This window comes from Vitis riparia, chromosome 6 (genome assembly GCF_004353265.1).
Source record: "Vitis riparia cultivar Riparia Gloire de Montpellier isolate 1030 chromosome 6, EGFV_Vit.rip_1.0, whole genome shotgun sequence".
Taxonomy (NCBI): domain Eukaryota; kingdom Viridiplantae; phylum Streptophyta; class Magnoliopsida; order Vitales; family Vitaceae; genus Vitis; species Vitis riparia.
In genome coordinates, this window is record NC_048436.1 from 19,048,044 (window position 1) to 19,065,473 (window position 17,430).

At 35.2% G+C, this 17,430-nt stretch overlaps 2 protein-coding genes and 1 long non-coding RNA gene across 3 annotated transcripts; 2 read left to right on the top strand and 1 right to left on the bottom strand.

Moving 5' to 3' along the window:
* Positions 1–5,422: 5,422 nt before the first annotated feature.
* Positions 5,423–8,822, top strand: LOC117915697 (elongation factor 1-alpha). Its single transcript, XM_034831328.1, has 3 exons — positions 5,423–5,527; positions 7,011–7,492; positions 7,596–8,822. Exons 2-3 carry the CDS (start codon positions 7,031–7,033, stop codon positions 8,475–8,477), a joined length of 1,344 nt encoding a protein of 447 aa, XP_034687219.1. The 5' UTR covers positions 5,423–5,527; positions 7,011–7,030; the 3' UTR covers positions 8,478–8,822.
* Positions 8,823–10,390: 1,568 nt separating this feature from the next.
* LOC117915698 lies at positions 10,391–11,139 on the bottom strand. The gene is made up of 2 exons (XM_034831330.1): positions 10,817–11,139; positions 10,391–10,728 (listed from the first exon to the last, which is right to left on the bottom strand). The coding sequence occupies exons 1-2, from the start codon at positions 10,897–10,899 to the stop codon at positions 10,533–10,535; spliced, it is 279 nt and encodes a 92-aa protein (XP_034687221.1). The 5' UTR covers positions 10,900–11,139; the 3' UTR covers positions 10,391–10,532.
* A 5,050-nt stretch (positions 11,140–16,189) lies between these two features.
* On the top strand, positions 16,190–17,366 carry LOC117916550. The gene is made up of 2 exons (XR_004651576.1): positions 16,190–16,504; positions 16,581–17,366. It is a non-coding gene; the product is annotated as an uncharacterized LOC117916550 (long non-coding RNA).
* Positions 17,367–17,430: the final 64 nt, after the last annotated feature.

Genomic DNA, 17,430 nt, shown 5'->3' on the forward strand with positions numbered 1-17,430 from the left:
TCAATTCCATATCGTGTATCAAAACCTTTTTATTTAGTTCATAGTGATGTTTGGGGTCCGTAAAAAATTACCACTTTATCTAGAAAAAAAATGGTTTGTGACTTTCATGGATGATCATATTTAATTATCTTGGGTATATTTGATGAGGGAAAAATCTGAAGTAAAAATATTATTCAATTTCAAACAAAAATTAGTATATTTCGCATTGATAATGGAACATAATATTTTAATCAATATTTGGATTTTTTATTTTTTTTTAAAGAAGAAGGTATTCAATTATCAATCCACATGTTGTGGTACTCCTTAGCAAAATGGTATTACTAAAAAAAAAAAACTAACACTTACTTGAAGTTGGACAACTATGATGTTTTCTATAAATGTTCCAAAATACTTATGTGGGGATGCCATTTTAGTAGCCTCTTATTTAATTAATAGAACGCCTACCTAAGTTTCAAAGTATACTATACCATTAAAGTGTCTAAAAAATACTTTTCCTAAATCAAGAATAACTTTGGATTTACCATTAAAAGTGTTTGGTAGCACAGTGTTTGTCCACATTCCTAGTCATTTTTATTTTTATTTTATCCAAACTAGATCTCAAAAAAAAAAAAAAAAGTGTGTTTACACTCCAAATTTTTTTTTTTTTTTAAAAAAAGTACAAGTGTTCTAACCCTAAAACTATAAAGGTTCATATTAGTATGGATGTTTCTTTTTTGGAAAATCAACTATATTTGAATCAAAACTATTTATAGGGGGAGAATGAGAGAAAAGAATATCAATTTTGGGAAACATCTATACCTTTGGAAGAAATATCTGTACCTTTGCCTAGTCATTTTTTTTTTTCGAGACAACCAATACTCCAAAAATAATTGTTCTAAATATCAATCTTCCTTTGTTGAGTATAAATGTACCACAAACAAAGGGAGAAATGCTACAAAGTGATTACAATAATCCTACATCTGATATCCTAGTTTATACTAGAAGAAATACTCATCATAAGAGTAAAGATCAATCTACAATCCTAGTTCGGGCTCAATCATAATCCTTAAGATTTGGTTCCTTAAATAATCCAGGTAATCCCTTAGTTTCAGTTTTTTCTAATGTTGTGCTTCCTAATACTGAATCATTAGATCTTAACATTCCGATAGCACTTGGGAAAGGCATCCGAACCCATATTAAGCATCCTACTGTTATATATGTGTCATAGCATATACTTTCCATTAACCATAAGGCATTTACCTTTAAAATATCTCATATGTTTGTTATGAGAACCATTCAAGAAGTTCTAGATCATCTTGATTGGAAGTTAGTAATTCTAGAAGAAATAAATGCTCTTAGAAAAAATAGCACTTGGGAAGCTGTTGATTTATCGAGAAAGAAGAAAATTGTAGGTTGCAAATGAGTGTCTATAGTTAAATGCAATGGTGATGGTAGTATAAAAGTTACAAGGTAAGACTCATGGCAAAAGGGTTTACACAACTTTACTACTCTAATACGACGACCTTCACCATTACTTGATCTCATTTACCGTAGTTATAATTTATGAAGATAAATATATCAATTTGATGATTTAGAATAAGTTTTAAGTTAATTTTATTGAACAACTTTAATACTTAAAGTTATAATTAAGTAATAAGTTTTAAGTCAATAAATTAAGTATAATTTAGCTTAAAGTTAATCTAAGTTACTAAGTAACAAGTATTAAGTTTTACCAAACACCCCCTAAATGACATCTTGACCAAATGTAATCACTCATAATTATATTTGTTTGTTTAAATTGGACTTTAAGTTTTAACAAAACAAAGTTTAAAAAAAGCCAATAGATGCGATAGTGCTTTTGATTAAGGTTCATATAGTGAAAGTTTGACATATGCTATCAAAGTAAAAAGAAACCACCATAGCATTTATTTCATACTGCATATGTTTGAATGTGATAAAATAAGGAAAGTGAGTAATTAATCCCCGCATCCTCAGTGTGAGAAATCTTTTGGACATATTACAATTACAATAGCCCATTAAAGTACTTTTTGTATTTTTGGCCATATTTTAAGGTGATAAATTAATATTGCTACTTAAATTTTTTTTTTTTTTTTTATGGAAATGAAATACTTTATCCTTATGAGGTATATTGGGTAAATTGTTAATTTGAATATAAAAAACATGAGCTCAAAATGAAGATTTTTTTAGGTCATATTGACAAAAATATGCTCACGTTTGATTGATTATATTGCTTTTGTATTTCATATATTTGTTAATACACTTATAATATTGTAAAGTATACAAATTTGAGGGATGGAGTATATGCAATAAAATATAATTAAATAAGTTTGAGGTACAATGAGACATTATTATTGTTATTCACTCTTTTTGTTTTTTAGTTGGACTACTATGTATCCCTAATAGATACTATGAAACCAAGGTTTGGTTAATCTTGATTTTGATGATAGCAAAACAAAGTTTATAACTAATGATCATATTTCAAGTGTGATTAGGTAAGACGACTTCCAAAGTGGCAATCCAAAGACAAATCAAGTCAAGGAGAAATCATGAAGAAGAAGACCACCTCAAAGAGAATAGTTTTTCAAGACCAAAGCTTCTTAAGATCTCTTTGTAAGGTTGTTGGTGCACTAGGACTTTCATGCATTTCATTCTTTATTTGTGCACTAAAATCATCCAAGAGTAATATTGTTTTAAATATCTTAAGAATTGGATGATTTCATGTTTTCAACTAAAACCTTGTGTTAAATGATTTTCAAATTTGTGTTAAAAGGTTTTAAGTTGAAAAAGGTTGAGTGTTGAGCCAAAAAAATGGCTCAACCGGTTCAACCGGTCAACCGGTTGAGGGAGGCCAAAAAATTTCTCTCTCTCCCAATGGCCTTCTCTTTCCGGTCAAGGTTGAACCTCAATCGGTCAAGGTCCGGTTGAGGTCCAATGGTCACTTTTCCTAACGGCTAGTCAACCGATCGACTCTTAGCTTGACCGGTCGAACCCCTAACGACTAGTTTGGATTTTTTCTTCTATAAAAAGGCTCCAAACTTCATTTTTTCATGAGCTTAACCTTCCCAAATCATTCTTGAATATATTTGAGCCTTGGAAGAGTGTTTTTGAGTGCACCATTGTTTCATAACTTGCATATTTTTAGTGCACCATTCAATCCTAGTTTTTCTTGTATCTTTGAGCCTAAAGTTCTATTACTAGGATTTTTGTGAGATCAATCTTTGTATATCTTTGAAAGAAATTTTCTCAAGTGAGGGGTATCACTTGAGAGGTTGTTCAAGAATGGGATAACTCTTGCGAAGTGTGAAGGGTGCTTGAAGCCAAAAGTTCAAGAGGGTGAATTGGAATCATAATCCAATTGTAAAGAGATTGGAAGCTTGGTTGAAACTTCAAGATAGTGGAATCCTTACTCGGTTAGGAGGTTGAGGAGAGTGGACATAGGCAAGGAAGTGTCGAACCACTATAAACTCTCGTGTTTTCACTCTCTCTTCCCTAACTCTTTTAAATTATATGCAATTGTGTTTATTTTGTTTATTATATATTTGCAAATAATTATCTCTTATTTTTGCATAGTTTAAATTTGTGAAAAAGAGACCATCACCCTATTTACCCCCCCCTCTAGGGTGATTACCATAGTTTGGATTCACCTCAAATTCCTAACAGATACATAAGTTTCTAGCTCTTAAATTGTAGGTGTGCTCGCATGGTCATATAACCCATTTGTCTGTATGAATGACCTTCAAATGAGGAACAAGAAGGACTTGAATGTTATTGATCGGGCTATTTCAACTCATCTTATGCTAGTAGGAGATGTTGCAAATGGGTTTGGGTGCCCAATAGATTAACTCAACCTAATCCAATATTTAAAAAAAGAAAAAGAAAAATGGAAAGAGCAATTTATGGGAGTTTTTTTTAACTACATAGAAACCCCTACTAAAATTAAGAAAAATAAAAGATAGCATATATATATATATATATTTAACAAAAAAGAGAAAGAAAAAATAGCATAATTTTATTTTTTTTAAGTTTTCTCCTAAAGGTCTTTTCTTGAAGTTCTTCTATTTTTTCGATCAAAACAATGGTCAAGGTTTTTATAATGTGAAAATCTTGAGTGGTTTTTGTATTTATAGTTTCATTCATGACTATGAGAATAAAACTTGTCAATGAAACAATCAAATTGGGATTTTTATGCGTCTCTGAAAGTAATAAAAAATGTTTTGTTATTAACAAATAATAATCAAATTATAAACACTAAACCAAAATATATCATATCTCTAATCCAAACTAATTGAAAATGGATCATTAATAACTTAATATTAAAATCAACAATTATCCAAAAAAAAATAATAGTAATTCCAAAAATCCTAATCAAGTAAAGAAATCAAAAGCATATTGCCTATTTTAAGCACTTATCCCAAATATCATTTGTACCTAAAATATGAGATAATAGAAAATGGTGAGCTCAAAGACCCATAGAGAAATAATATAATAAAAATATTTTTAAATAATCACTTAATGATTAAGCTTAATAACCAAATTTATTTATTTTTTCATGTAACTCCTTATTAGTAAATAACATAAATTTACTTTTAATTCAAAATAATAATAGTAATAATAATAATAATAATAATAATAATATAATGTCATTTGTATAATTAGTTTACATTATAAAAAAATACATAATACATAAATAAAAATCTTTTACTTTAATATATCGATGATTCCTAAACCATTCGAAGAACACTATTGCATGATTGTTCCATCCGTTTAATTATTTATTTAATCATATCAAAATAATCCAATAATTTATTTATCATCTATTTCACTCGTATAAATTAATTTAATAATCAAAGTGATATTTCATTATAAACATTAAAAATATTTTATAATTAAAACATTGAATAAAATAATAAATAAGCACAAAATTAAAATTTTAATTTAATTTCTATGTTAATAAATATATAATAATTAAAATTAAATAATTAAGATTTAAAATTTAAAAATTAAAAGTTAAAGCACTATTTTAAAAATAATATTTTGTAAATTTAAAATTTAAAATAGGAAAATTAATATACTACCTTTTTTATCATTTATTTAATAAACATTATTATTATTATTTGAAAATTCATTTTCCATATATATTTGAAATCCCATTTTAAATATGAGTTCATACCAATTTTTTTTTAAATAATAATTAAAAGATAAAATGCGATGGAGAAAGAGATAATTTTAAATTGTTCAAAATGGATATTTGTTTGGGTAAAGGGCTTATTTTTAACCTACGCTCTAGAAGTGTGAAACCAAATCGGTACTTTCGGTAGGATGCTTTCTATAACGCCGCCATTGACTCTAGTCAATATAAAGAAAATGAAGGGTATTTGTGTAATCACACGTCTTGCAAAGCCCTAGCCGTCGCCTATAAATACACCCAAAGCCTATCCTGCACCTCTCGTCTCTCCCACATACCCTCTTCTGTTTGCTGTGTTCTCTCGCTGCGGCTAGGGTTTTAGCACGATATCTCCTTCTGAAGGTTCGATTTTTTCTTCTGCTTCTTTTTGCTTTTGATTTGGATTTGATGATTTTGTAGTTCGATTTGTTATTTCTGTGGTGTTTTGATCGGTTTTTCTTTTGTTTTGGTTTCTGTGAGCTGCCTATTGTTGGTTATTGATCTGTTGTTTGTGATTCAGATCTGTTCTGGATACAATTGTTGTGTTTATGTTTTTGTTCTTTTGATTAAAAGATGCAGAAAGAATGGTTTAAGTTTTTGTCTTTTCGAAAACAAAGTTTTTTAATTAAAAAGATCGAATCGATTGAGATCGGGTGTTTGAAAGGCTTTGTTTGTTGAGCTATTCGTTCTTAGTATGTGTATGAACAGTGTTAAGTCTAGATTTGTTGTTAGCAATTGGATTTTGCTGTTGATCTTGTTCGGATCTGTCCTTTGAGTGGTCTGAGTGTTGAGAAAATTTTGTAAAATACGAAATAAAATTTTTTGACTGCAAAAATAGAAGATAAATAAAATATCCTTTGATATTTTGATGGTCCTTTTCGTTTGCTATTTTACACCACCAATATTATATTGCATTTCTTTCCTCATCTTTCTCTGTCCATTAAGGATTGAAATTGTGCACTGAGAATGTTTAGTTTTGAAGGGATGGAAACCTCTGAATTATATTTACGGAACGATGCCTCGGAGATAAGAGTAACACCATCTCAAGGTGTTACCAATGGATTGCAATATAGTAGAGGATTTTTCTTTTTTTTTACCAAAAATTGAAAAATAGCCCTTTAACTCACTGGTAGAGTTAAACCATTTCAAGGTGTATTGCATCGGTTCAAATCTGACAAGGGGCTATAAGTTTCATAATAGAATTGTAATGGCTCTTTTAAGTCTGTGAAAGCGTAGCACCTTTTATAATGAGCTATATCTTTTATTGTGGAACTGCATTGAATCTTTTAAAGGTATCGTGGTTTATGTGGAATTTCTTGTTTTTTGGTTTTTATTCCTTATTAATGGAAGTTTATGCCTTTTAATTAATTTGTTTCCCTTTTTGGTTAAAAAATGGTACTGATGTCCCTGTCCTGGTTTAAGCTTGAGCCATGTTATTGATTTTTCTAGTCTCTGTTTTACAAACATGAAGTCCCTGGTTCAAAAAAAATCTTTTTGCCAATTTCCAAGTTGAGTTGAACATATTTCTTTGTGATTCAAAATTTCAATTGCAATTTATCCTATCAAAATTCTATTTTTTTAGATCTTATATAAAAATTCTTTTTGTTACGTCACATTCTCATTTCATTGTTAAGTAGCTAATTGTCATGTGTTTTGTTTAATAAATTTCTAGTTGTAACATGTGCCTCTTTTTGGACAAAATATATATTGACTGCTGCCCAACATAATCCCCTTCCCATGTCTCACACTGCATGCACATACAAAGGACTTCCTTTCTTTTTGAGAGGGTGTGGTTTCCAGAAATATTTATCTGAAAAAAATAACTCAAGTTTATTTTTCACCACAGCATCTTTTTAGGAATCCACAATGGGTAAAGAGAAGGTTCACATCAACATTGTCGTCATTGGCCATGTCGACTCTGGCAAGTCGACCACCACTGGTCACTTGATCTACAAGCTTGGAGGTATTGACAAGCGTGTTATCGAGAGGTTTGAAAAGGAGGCAGCTGAAATGAACAAGCGGTCCTTCAAGTATGCCTGGGTGTTGGACAAACTGAAGGCTGAGCGTGAACGTGGTATCACCATTGATATTGCCTTGTGGAAGTTTGAAACCACCAGGTACTACTGCACTGTTATTGATGCTCCTGGCCATCGGGACTTCATCAAGAACATGATTACTGGTACCTCACAGGCAGATTGTGCTGTCCTCATTATTGACTCCACCACTGGTGGTTTTGAAGCTGGTATCTCCAAGGATGGACAAACCCGTGAGCATGCGCTACTTGCTTTCACCCTTGGTGTGAAGCAGATGATTTGCTGCTGTAACAAGGTGAAACTTAGTTCTTTTACATTTCTGATATCCCTTTTCCAATTGCACTATTCTATGAATGATCTTCAACTAATATTTTGCATTGTTGTTTTGTAACTAATAGATGGATGCCACAACACCCAAGTACTCCAAGGCAAGGTACGATGAAATCGTGAAGGAAGTTTCTTCCTACCTGAAGAAGGTTGGATACAACCCTGATAAGATTCCATTTGTCCCCATCTCTGGCTTTGAGGGTGACAATATGATAGAGAGGTCTACCAACCTTGACTGGTACAAGGGCCCAACTCTTCTTGAGGCCCTGGACATGATCAATGAGCCCAAGAGGCCCACAGACAAGCCACTGCGACTCCCTCTTCAGGATGTGTACAAGATTGGTGGGATTGGAACTGTCCCAGTGGGACGTGTGGAGACTGGTGTCCTGAAGCCCGGTATGGTGGTGACCTTTGGCCCCTCTGGACTGACAACTGAAGTGAAGTCTGTTGAGATGCACCATGAGTCTCTCCCAGAGGCTTTGCCTGGTGACAATGTTGGCTTCAACGTGAAGAACGTTGCTGTGAAGGATCTCAAGCGTGGGTTTGTTGCCTCCAACTCCAAGGATGACCCTGCCAAGGAGGCAGCCAACTTCACCTCCCAGGTCATCATCATGAACCACCCGGGTCAGATCGGAAATGGCTATGCCCCTGTTCTGGACTGCCACACCTCCCACATTGCTGTTAAGTTTGCTGAGATACTGACCAAGATTGACAGGCGATCTGGCAAGGAGCTTGAGAAGGAGCCCAAGTTCTTGAAGAATGGTGATGCAGGGTTTGTTAAGATGATTCCAACCAAGCCCATGGTGGTGGAGACTTTCTCCGAGTATCCCCCACTTGGTCGTTTTGCTGTTCGTGACATGCGTCAGACTGTTGCTGTTGGAGTCATCAAGAGCGTGGAGAAGAAGGATCCATCTGGAGCCAAGGTCACCAAGTCTGCAGCCAAGAAGAAGTGAAGCGTGCGCAATGGGAGCTCAACAGAGGAAGCCTCCTATCATCAAAATAAAATGATTTGTCGTGAAAACATTTTATCTATTACTACTGTCATAGGTCCTCCGCTTTATTTTGTGCGTCATAGTTTTCTGCCTTCTTCCTTGGGTAGCCTGTCCCAGAACTGGGTTCTTGATAGGCGGTGGCAGATAACTGGTTGAGTCCTTTGCTTTTCCTTTGTCATTGTCATGTTGTGTCGTGTCCTCTTTTGATCGAGGTGCTTTCGGTTTTTCCTTAAGCGGCTCAAGAGTTTTGTTGTGTCTTTTACTCCGGATATTTTGGTTTTTAATCAACTGTTCTTAGTTTATTTATTGGTTTCTGCCTCGTGGAAGATTTAAATCTCTCGTTAGGACATTTAAGTTATTCGGGTTTGGATCCGGTTTCGAAATGAGGCTTTTGATTTGGTTGTCTCGTCCCAACAACCCAACCCCAAGTCAATACTGTCAATGACCATCAACATAAATACATAACACGTCTCCAACTTCCAACCGTTACGGTATGGTGCCTATGTCCGTTTAATTTCTAATTTATTATCATGGTCTTGAATACCTCGTATTTCGAGGTGAAATAAATATAATTAAAAAAGAAGAAAAAATAATAATAAGTGGACGCATTTTGATTCTATATCATAGGATAGGAATCGGCCTTTTTATGATTATTGTTGCTTTGGTAGGTACTAAGATAAAAAAAAGGCCCTTTTCTCTTTCAGTTATTTTTTGTATCTGACTCTTTGTTGGTACAGAAATTTGATATGATTTAAAAAACTTATAAATTAGGATAAGACTTAAAAGAGCAATGAATTTCTTCATGCTTGTCATCTAGGCGTAAAACCTCTCCCCATCATCGCCCTTGTTCCAATTTTTCCACTTTCTGTCATGCCTTGGCAAACATACTGCTCAAGAGGTAGTCTCTGACTCCCTAGTGTCCTTCCACAGGGACAGTACTTGGATAATTCAGATATATTCTATTTTCTTTTGTTGAGCCGCAACCCCATTCATAAATCCAGAAGATTCACACAGTTGGTCTTCTCTTGTTTTGCCAATACCTTTCTTTCACCCCTTCTTCTCCAGCCTGTGGTTAAATGGGTAAGGATTAAAATAAGGTATTTGCATCTGGTTTGGATCCAATTTAGGATTTTAATATATAAGTTGTCAGATTAACGTGGTGGAATATCCTCATCTTGAAACCTTTCTTTAATATTTTCCTCTCAACAGCCCTCATATTTATTGTCACGGCATTAGAATTATCCTTCAAGTTGGTATCCTTTTGGAATTGGAATCTGTACCTGTTCCTCATTTTTCATCAGTGAAGATAAACTAATATAAATATGGGATTTATTTACTGTGCCTTCCTTAAACCAAATCAAATGTCCATAGAATGGCTTGATGGGGAAGACCCGGTGGATATGTTTTGTCTTGTTCTGGTGGCATACCTGTCGACTTCTTTTCAATTGTTGCCATCCCAATTATTTAATGTCACTCTCTTCTCCATTAACTTATTTCATTTTTTGTCTGGTGGGGCAGTTGGATGTTATCTATCCTCATTTTATTTCACTCCACTGTTAACCTTAACCTTACACAGTTACACCTAAAGTTGATCTCTCATCTACCCCTGGAGGTTTCTGAGGGAAGAAGTGCCTTGTAGACTAATACTGCAATTGTCAGCAAAGGAAACCAGTTTCATTGTTTTGGATCTATACATATTTAGCAAGTAGGGTTTTTATGTTTATGATTCTCATGAGTTAAAATTTTAGGGTCTATGACTATGCCATATCCTATGTTTGGAAAGAAAGAAATTATCTCCTCTTGACAATAATGTGCCCTTTGAGGCCCTCAAATCAACTCCCTATGTCTAGAATTTTGGGTTCCGTAAGGAAAACTAGAAGAAGAACACACCAAAACCAAGATCATAGAAATGAAGAGCCCAACAGGGGATGAATCCATACATAAATTGATAAAGAGATGTAACTCAAGGAATCCCAGAAGGGAAGGTCTTGCAACAATTTTGATTCAGGAAGAAAACTATGCAGCTTTAGCTGTGCAAGCCAAACAAGGGCGGTAATGATCATGATCTTCATCAACCTCACCTTCTTTGATCTGTTCAACCTCTCTTCCATAGTTTCTCCCAATACCCATTTCTTGATTTGTGTGCACGCTCTCTCTAGCTTGAGATATTTTCCTTTTCATGGCCTCCCTTCTTCTGTCATGATCTGCCATCCTGCAAAGACAACCCAAAGAAAGACAGGGGAAAAAAAATGAAAAAATGCATTGCATATATAGAGAGAGAGTTGAGGAGAGAAACATACTCATCAGAGACGGTGTGACGATGAGTGATCCCTGAAACACAGAGGGGAAGACCATAGCTTCCATGGAGGTTTAAGGATTGCATTTTCTTTGGCGGAGAAGAGGGAAGAAAGAGCAGAGAAGTATCTTTCTTTCCTTTTTTCTTTTTAACCTTTTTTTTTTCCCTCTTTTTAGGTTTTATGTGGTTTTGGCTTTGGAATTTATGTTAGGAAATGTATTGATATGCTCTAGATAAGCATTTAAATCAAGCAATTTATGTGACTTGGAAGGGGATACCACCTCACTTTTTCTGAGGCATAGAGTGAAGGGCGTGGACTGTGAAAAAGAGAGTATACTGATTCAACTTTGTGGGAAGGAAGGCGCCTCCTCATGGTTAGGCGTGTGGGCTCTCCTTCCTTGCCTGTCTTATTTCACTTTATGCTCATATAAAAGAATCCACTTTTCCTCTTCACATTGGGTTAATTCCCCTCCCGTGGACCATGAATCAAAATCACCACATTTATTGTAGGTGCCTTGTTGTTTAAGTATGATGAAGAGGATTCATGAACCACATGTGGTCCCTCTGTATTATTACAGTGCCCATAAATGTATATGCTAAAGTGTCGGGATCAAGATAGTGGATCTTTACTTTTTTACAGAAGAAGATACCTTGTATTTTTTGAAAAGCTAATTAAGTCATTTTTGTCTAAAATATACCACACAAAAGTAGCTAGATTAGTACATTGGGTATTGTTAGGTTTTGTGGAGTCTAGTTTTGTTTGATCTAGTTTGACGACTTGACCCGAATAGTATTGCATGGCTTTTTAATGGGAGATTTACCAAGACTTGTTGGGCCCGTTTAGCCCATTGTAGAACCACCTTTTGTAATTAGGGTTTTTTAATGTGGTATAGTTGCTGTGTTATATATAGAGATAAAATATTGTAGCCGCTGTAGTTGTACTCTATATTCTTCCCTAATAATAGTGATATCCCTACAACTCCGTGGACGTAGGCAAATTGCCGAACCATGTAAATATTGTCTTATACGTGTGATTGTTTTTTCTTTAACGTGTGTTTTCTCTATTTTTTGTTTCTCACATATTAGGAATTCGGTTTAATTCTCTATAGGGTATTTCATAAGAAATTTTTGTCCAAGGGGATGAAGTAATCTAGGATTTTCGGTTCTTGTAGCATTTTTTTTTTTTTTTTGTTATTCATTCCTAAATCTCCGTGAGAGAGTAGGAGCACTTGGAGGCCGTGGGCCGGGGGGGCTGTTGGTGGCGGTGAAGAAGATTCCACAAATTAAAGTCATGGACCCTAGAAGTAGCAGCAGTGATTGGGAAGACTAATTTAAGCTTATGTGTATATCAGTATCAGTATTAAACCATGAAACAAACTATGTTATACCAAGGACTTCTATATATATTGAATCCATTAAGCTAGTGGAGGATTTACCCTAGATCCCTCCTACAAGGTATGCAGAGTAAAAACAAGGGGGAAAAAGAAAACAAACAAGAAGGGACGTGAAAAGTTTGTCCCTTGGAAAATTTGGCATGTTCCCCAATGGGCTACAGGAGTTAAATTCTGAAAGCTAGGAAGCATGAGAGATAGGCATGGCATCTTCCTTTGATTTTCCTTTTTGTTTGGTTATACAAAAAGATGGTTTCATTAGAGGAAAAAAATGAAGATGGTGTTCAGCCATATGGTAACCCATTATCTATGAACATGAGCTAAAAAATATACAGAGAGATACACCAGATACAACAGGCTGTCTCCCTTAAGCAGCAGCCTTCAGCAAATCATAAAGCCGGTACATTAAATTCATGTACTGAAAATAGGTGGAATGCAGCAAGGTTCAGTCAGCATTTTCTTAGTGGAGTTCATCACCAGAGGGGAACATAGTACATACTTGAAGCCTGCATATTCAACTGTGGGTGACTTATATTATGTAGCTATGTATTAATGCACCACATAAAAAGTATTAATTTTAGTGGCTTGACAAATAGGGCCAGAAATAAGACGGAGGACGGAAGATAAGTTTTGCCGTAGACTATCTTACTAATCAGCTTCAATAATTAGGCATTTGAATTAAAGGTGTCTTGACTGTAAATTTGAATTCAAGGCACCTAACTTCATTTGATTGCAATGGGTTTACTTTTCAAGCCTTGTAATGTTGAGTGTGAGGCCATTACTTTCACCTACATTTCTGATAATCCCTTTAGATCTCTTATGCACCACAAATGTGTCTCAGAAAATAAGGCAGTAATGGTGGGGATGGTGACAAGGCACTGGCGTTATTGCAGTGGCCCGTGGCCTATTTTGATGTTCTTCCTTAGCAAATCTTACAGTCCATACATTATGATTATGTATAAATTTTATAACTAGCCAAATTTCTGTCCACAAAATCCTCATTATGTCCCATGGGAAGAGATTGATATCATTTATAACGTCTCACTTTCAACCATGTAGATATTGTTTATTTTGGGCTAATAGGCCCTCACAGTTTTAAAACGCATCTACAAAGTCAAGAGTTCATGTATATGTAGTGTCAAAAAACTTTTTCCTCATCCAATATCACACCAATGGTCTTATTGTTCCCAAATTCCAAAAGTCTCTGCATTCTGCCTTCTGCAATTCGAAACAATCATGTGTTATCAACGTCAATGTCATCAATAATTTGGCTAAGTAAGCTAATTATTCGTTGTAAGTTTGTAACCTCATCAGCCTCTTTGAATAACAGAAACTTGTAGTATCTACAGAGGCATCGCATTTTTGTACTCTCTCAAGCCTCAACCATTATTCAGAGGTCACTCATCTTGGCTCCACATGAATGGACAGAAGGCCAATTATAAGGGTTGACACTTCTAAATCATAGTATAGTGGATTGGTGAATATAAAGTAAAGCTTTTTGGGTAGTGTTCAAAGAACCTACTAGGAAGCTGTCTCCATCACTACGTTTATTAACATGAAATGGATAGGTTCACAACTTATAGATATCCTGTTGCTTTCCATACCACTTGAAAATCTATATTCCCTGCAGTGAGTATTGATATGAGCCCAGGTTCAATCAATGGATTATCATGGAGAAAGTGAAAATCTGAATCACAAAAATGCTACTGGATTGGTCAGCACTCAACTATTCTAATGCTAATTCGAACCAGCCCCCAACTTGGGATTTAGTTGCATTTCCATAATCTTACCCAGATTTTCTGCATAACTTTTACATAGCCTATTGAAGAAGGAAAAAAGAAGTACAATTTGGACTTCATTCAAGGAAAGTGATGGGCCATGGCATTGAGTAATTGGAGAGTAAGAATTTGAACTTCGGTACAAGAATCTTGGGTGATCAAGCATAATTTAAGCCAGATGTATATGTTATCTACTATCCACATCAAATCTCTTCAAAAAGGTTAGTATCATATACATGCATAAGCAACAGTTTTCATTGAGATGACAACTGAGGTCTACCCATAAGCTGCTAGCAGGGAACCATTTGTCATGGAAAATATGGCCCCAAGTGCCTTCAGCAGCAACTTTGTCTCTGTTGGAAAAAGGTCCTATCCCTTGGAAGCTCTGGTCTGATGGGCTGAGCCTAGACCAGGCAAAAAGCCCCCACATGCCACCCAAGAAATAGGACTAATTCCAAACCATATGAACACAAGAACATATTTCAAAATACCAGTGAAGAACACAATGCGCATGGCTGCCAGTTTCTGGTAGAGAAGGTTGGTGTAAGCAGCAAATATTAGACACCAAAAAGGCTAAAAAAGACTCAAAATTTATAGCAAGATCATTTGATTTAGGAGATTTGAATTCAAGTCATTATAAGAACTCGATCCTAACTATGTTGATATTGTTTACTCTAAACCCAAAAGGTACTCACAACTTTAAAATGCATATACAAGGTTAAAAGTAATTCATACATGTAGTAGGAAAATTTTCCCCTATTTAATGTAGGATATCACAATCACCTTCCATGAAAACACAATTCATTGTGTCTCAAAAGATTGTGAAGCCAAATAGATAGATACACCTTACAAAGTCGAACAAACAAAGGTCTACATCTAGGTCTAGGTAGAGGATTGACTTTAATATCATTTATAACAACTCGCTCATAATTTAATAGATATTATCTGCTTTGAGCTTAAGAGGTCTCACAGCCTTAAAACGCATCTACAATGTTAAAAAAAATTTATTAATAAAGTTAAAACTTTTTTTCCTATCCTATTTGATGTGGGATATCACATAATTAGTATCTAAGCTAAGGCCTAGGAGCATTTATAAAATGATATTTGGAGCACTTTAGATGCGTGTTCAAGCTCACGAGGACTAAGCTCTTTAAGTCAAGAAGAAGGTACACAATATGAGAAAATGTGAACAAATTGGCGAGAACAGGACAAAAGGATCATGTCTTCATCATTATTGGAAAAATAATTGAGAAACATTAGACCATGTGAGCAAAATTCAGTTGAAAGAATGTGGAGAAATTCAATGTTCATTTGGTTATTGATGAATAAATATGGCCTAACAAATTATGATGAAAGATAAGTTCATATGATCCAAGAGGAAAAAAGAGTGGATACTACCCTTTAAGCCATAGCATATGGAAGCAGCTGTTCATGTCAATGGCAATAAAATGAATCATAATTCGAACAGGAAAGAACAGTATGGAAGTGACTGTTGAATACAAGAAGAGAACTTTCTCATCAGTCTCACTTGTTTTATGCATTTTCCCTTCTTTGTTTTACGACAAAACTGTTTGAGAGAATACCCATTTCATTCCATCTGATTTCCACAGTATTTCTAGGCAAACAGTATAAAGTCTGCAATAATTCAGCTGTCTGTCCCTATGCTTACAAGTGGAAACTCAAGACTGCTGAGATAATGGATGATGAAGACCAGCCTCCTAACAAAAGCATCACAACCTATTCCTTTTTTTCTCACCTTAAATGATGATTTGATGATTTGGAGCAAATGCCTTAAGTCAATAATAGCGGCCGAATTTTCCATCCTTGGAAGAAAAAGAGAAGTGGTAAGCACAAAGTGAAGCAGTTTTTTGCTTTCCAATCCATGTGCCACATTCAAAAGATGGTGCTCAAAGTAGAGGAAAAATGCATGTGCTTAACTGTTTAGGAGTGGGCTAACAATGATATTGTCTGTTTTGTTATGAGAACATAGAGACTGCAGCATGATAAGCAATTGTAATGATGAAGGGAACGAAGGCACCCCTTTTGCTTTTGTCTGTCTCGTATGACCCTTCTTTTGTAGAAAAGTAAGACTGCAAATATGTGGAGCAGCCACTGACGTACGGAGGGTGACATCACCTAAAATATGGGAGATAAGTGATCCATCTCTTGGGAGGTTCAAAATCGTAGCCACATAAAAGAACATAAATAGCAGGGAACCCGTCTGTTCAATAATGTGTGCTCGAGGATCAATGATAATTGAGGGCCTTGTAGGCCTGTTTGGTTGGAAATAGTCTGGATAGAAGCAGCATATGTGATCTATAAATAAATGGCCTCTGCAAGATAAAGATTCCAGTGATCCTACCAAAAGATGCAGAGAAAGGTTCTCTTCGCAGGAGAGATGACGCCGTCGCCCATGTCCATTCGAGGGCTAGGCGCCAGCATCATTTCTCCTGCATAGGAAACCTTTCATGTGTAAATAAGTCAACTGGGGAGCTGGGCAGAGGATATATGTAGAGTTTCAAGGTAGGTGTCGTGTTTCTTTTTAAGTTCTTTGTTCTCAGTTTTCTTGGCAAGCTAAGAGAGTATACTCCTCTTGCAGGTAAAGATGGGACTATGGATAGGCTGATCATGTGTTCAGCTTTTGAAGATATGGAATATGCAAAACTTTTGGGGCTGAGGAACATCTTCTCCTACTATTTTAGCATCTCTTGCAGACCAATAAGCCATAAGCCATGGTTTCTTATTTTCTCGGATAGATCTCTCAAGCCCCTACCACTGCAACCTACTCAAATCCAAAATGAGTCTTCACACGCTTCGAGCTTATTGAAGCCTCATTGACTAATGCTGGTAAATTCGGATGAGGAGTAAGGCATTGAACTTCTTAGCGGAACTCATTCAAGGTAAGATCTGTATGTATTTTTGTTTGTTGTGAATGGGCTGAATCTCAAGCAGAACAAGCTAGAAATGATCAAGACTCTGAGCGTTTTATAAGATCTGGATAGCATACAATCATATGATTTTTTTTTCCCCATTTGATGGAATTGGAGCCATCAAATATACCCAATAGTAAAAATGGCGAACTTGCTACTTTCACATTCAAGCAATAATGAATATCTTTTTCATAACAAGGTGCCCACTTGAAGAAGAAAATCTGGCAAAAGGTAGCCAGCTGGAGCTAGGAGTACAGCAGGCTGTCAGCAATGGTTGCGCTCGTAAATGCCTAAAGTTATTCAGTGCACGTCCTCCAAAAAACTGGGCTAGCCCACTGCCCACTAGAATAGCAGGATGGGAAAAGCTTTATTAAACATTGTACTGTAATATATATAAGATACCATTGGAAGATGTTCAAGAATTTTCTTAATGATATTAAGCATGTTTATGAGGAGATGGGTTCACAATAGAATTGCAATATGTAGAAGAGCTGTAATGATTTTCCTTCTCAGTCAACG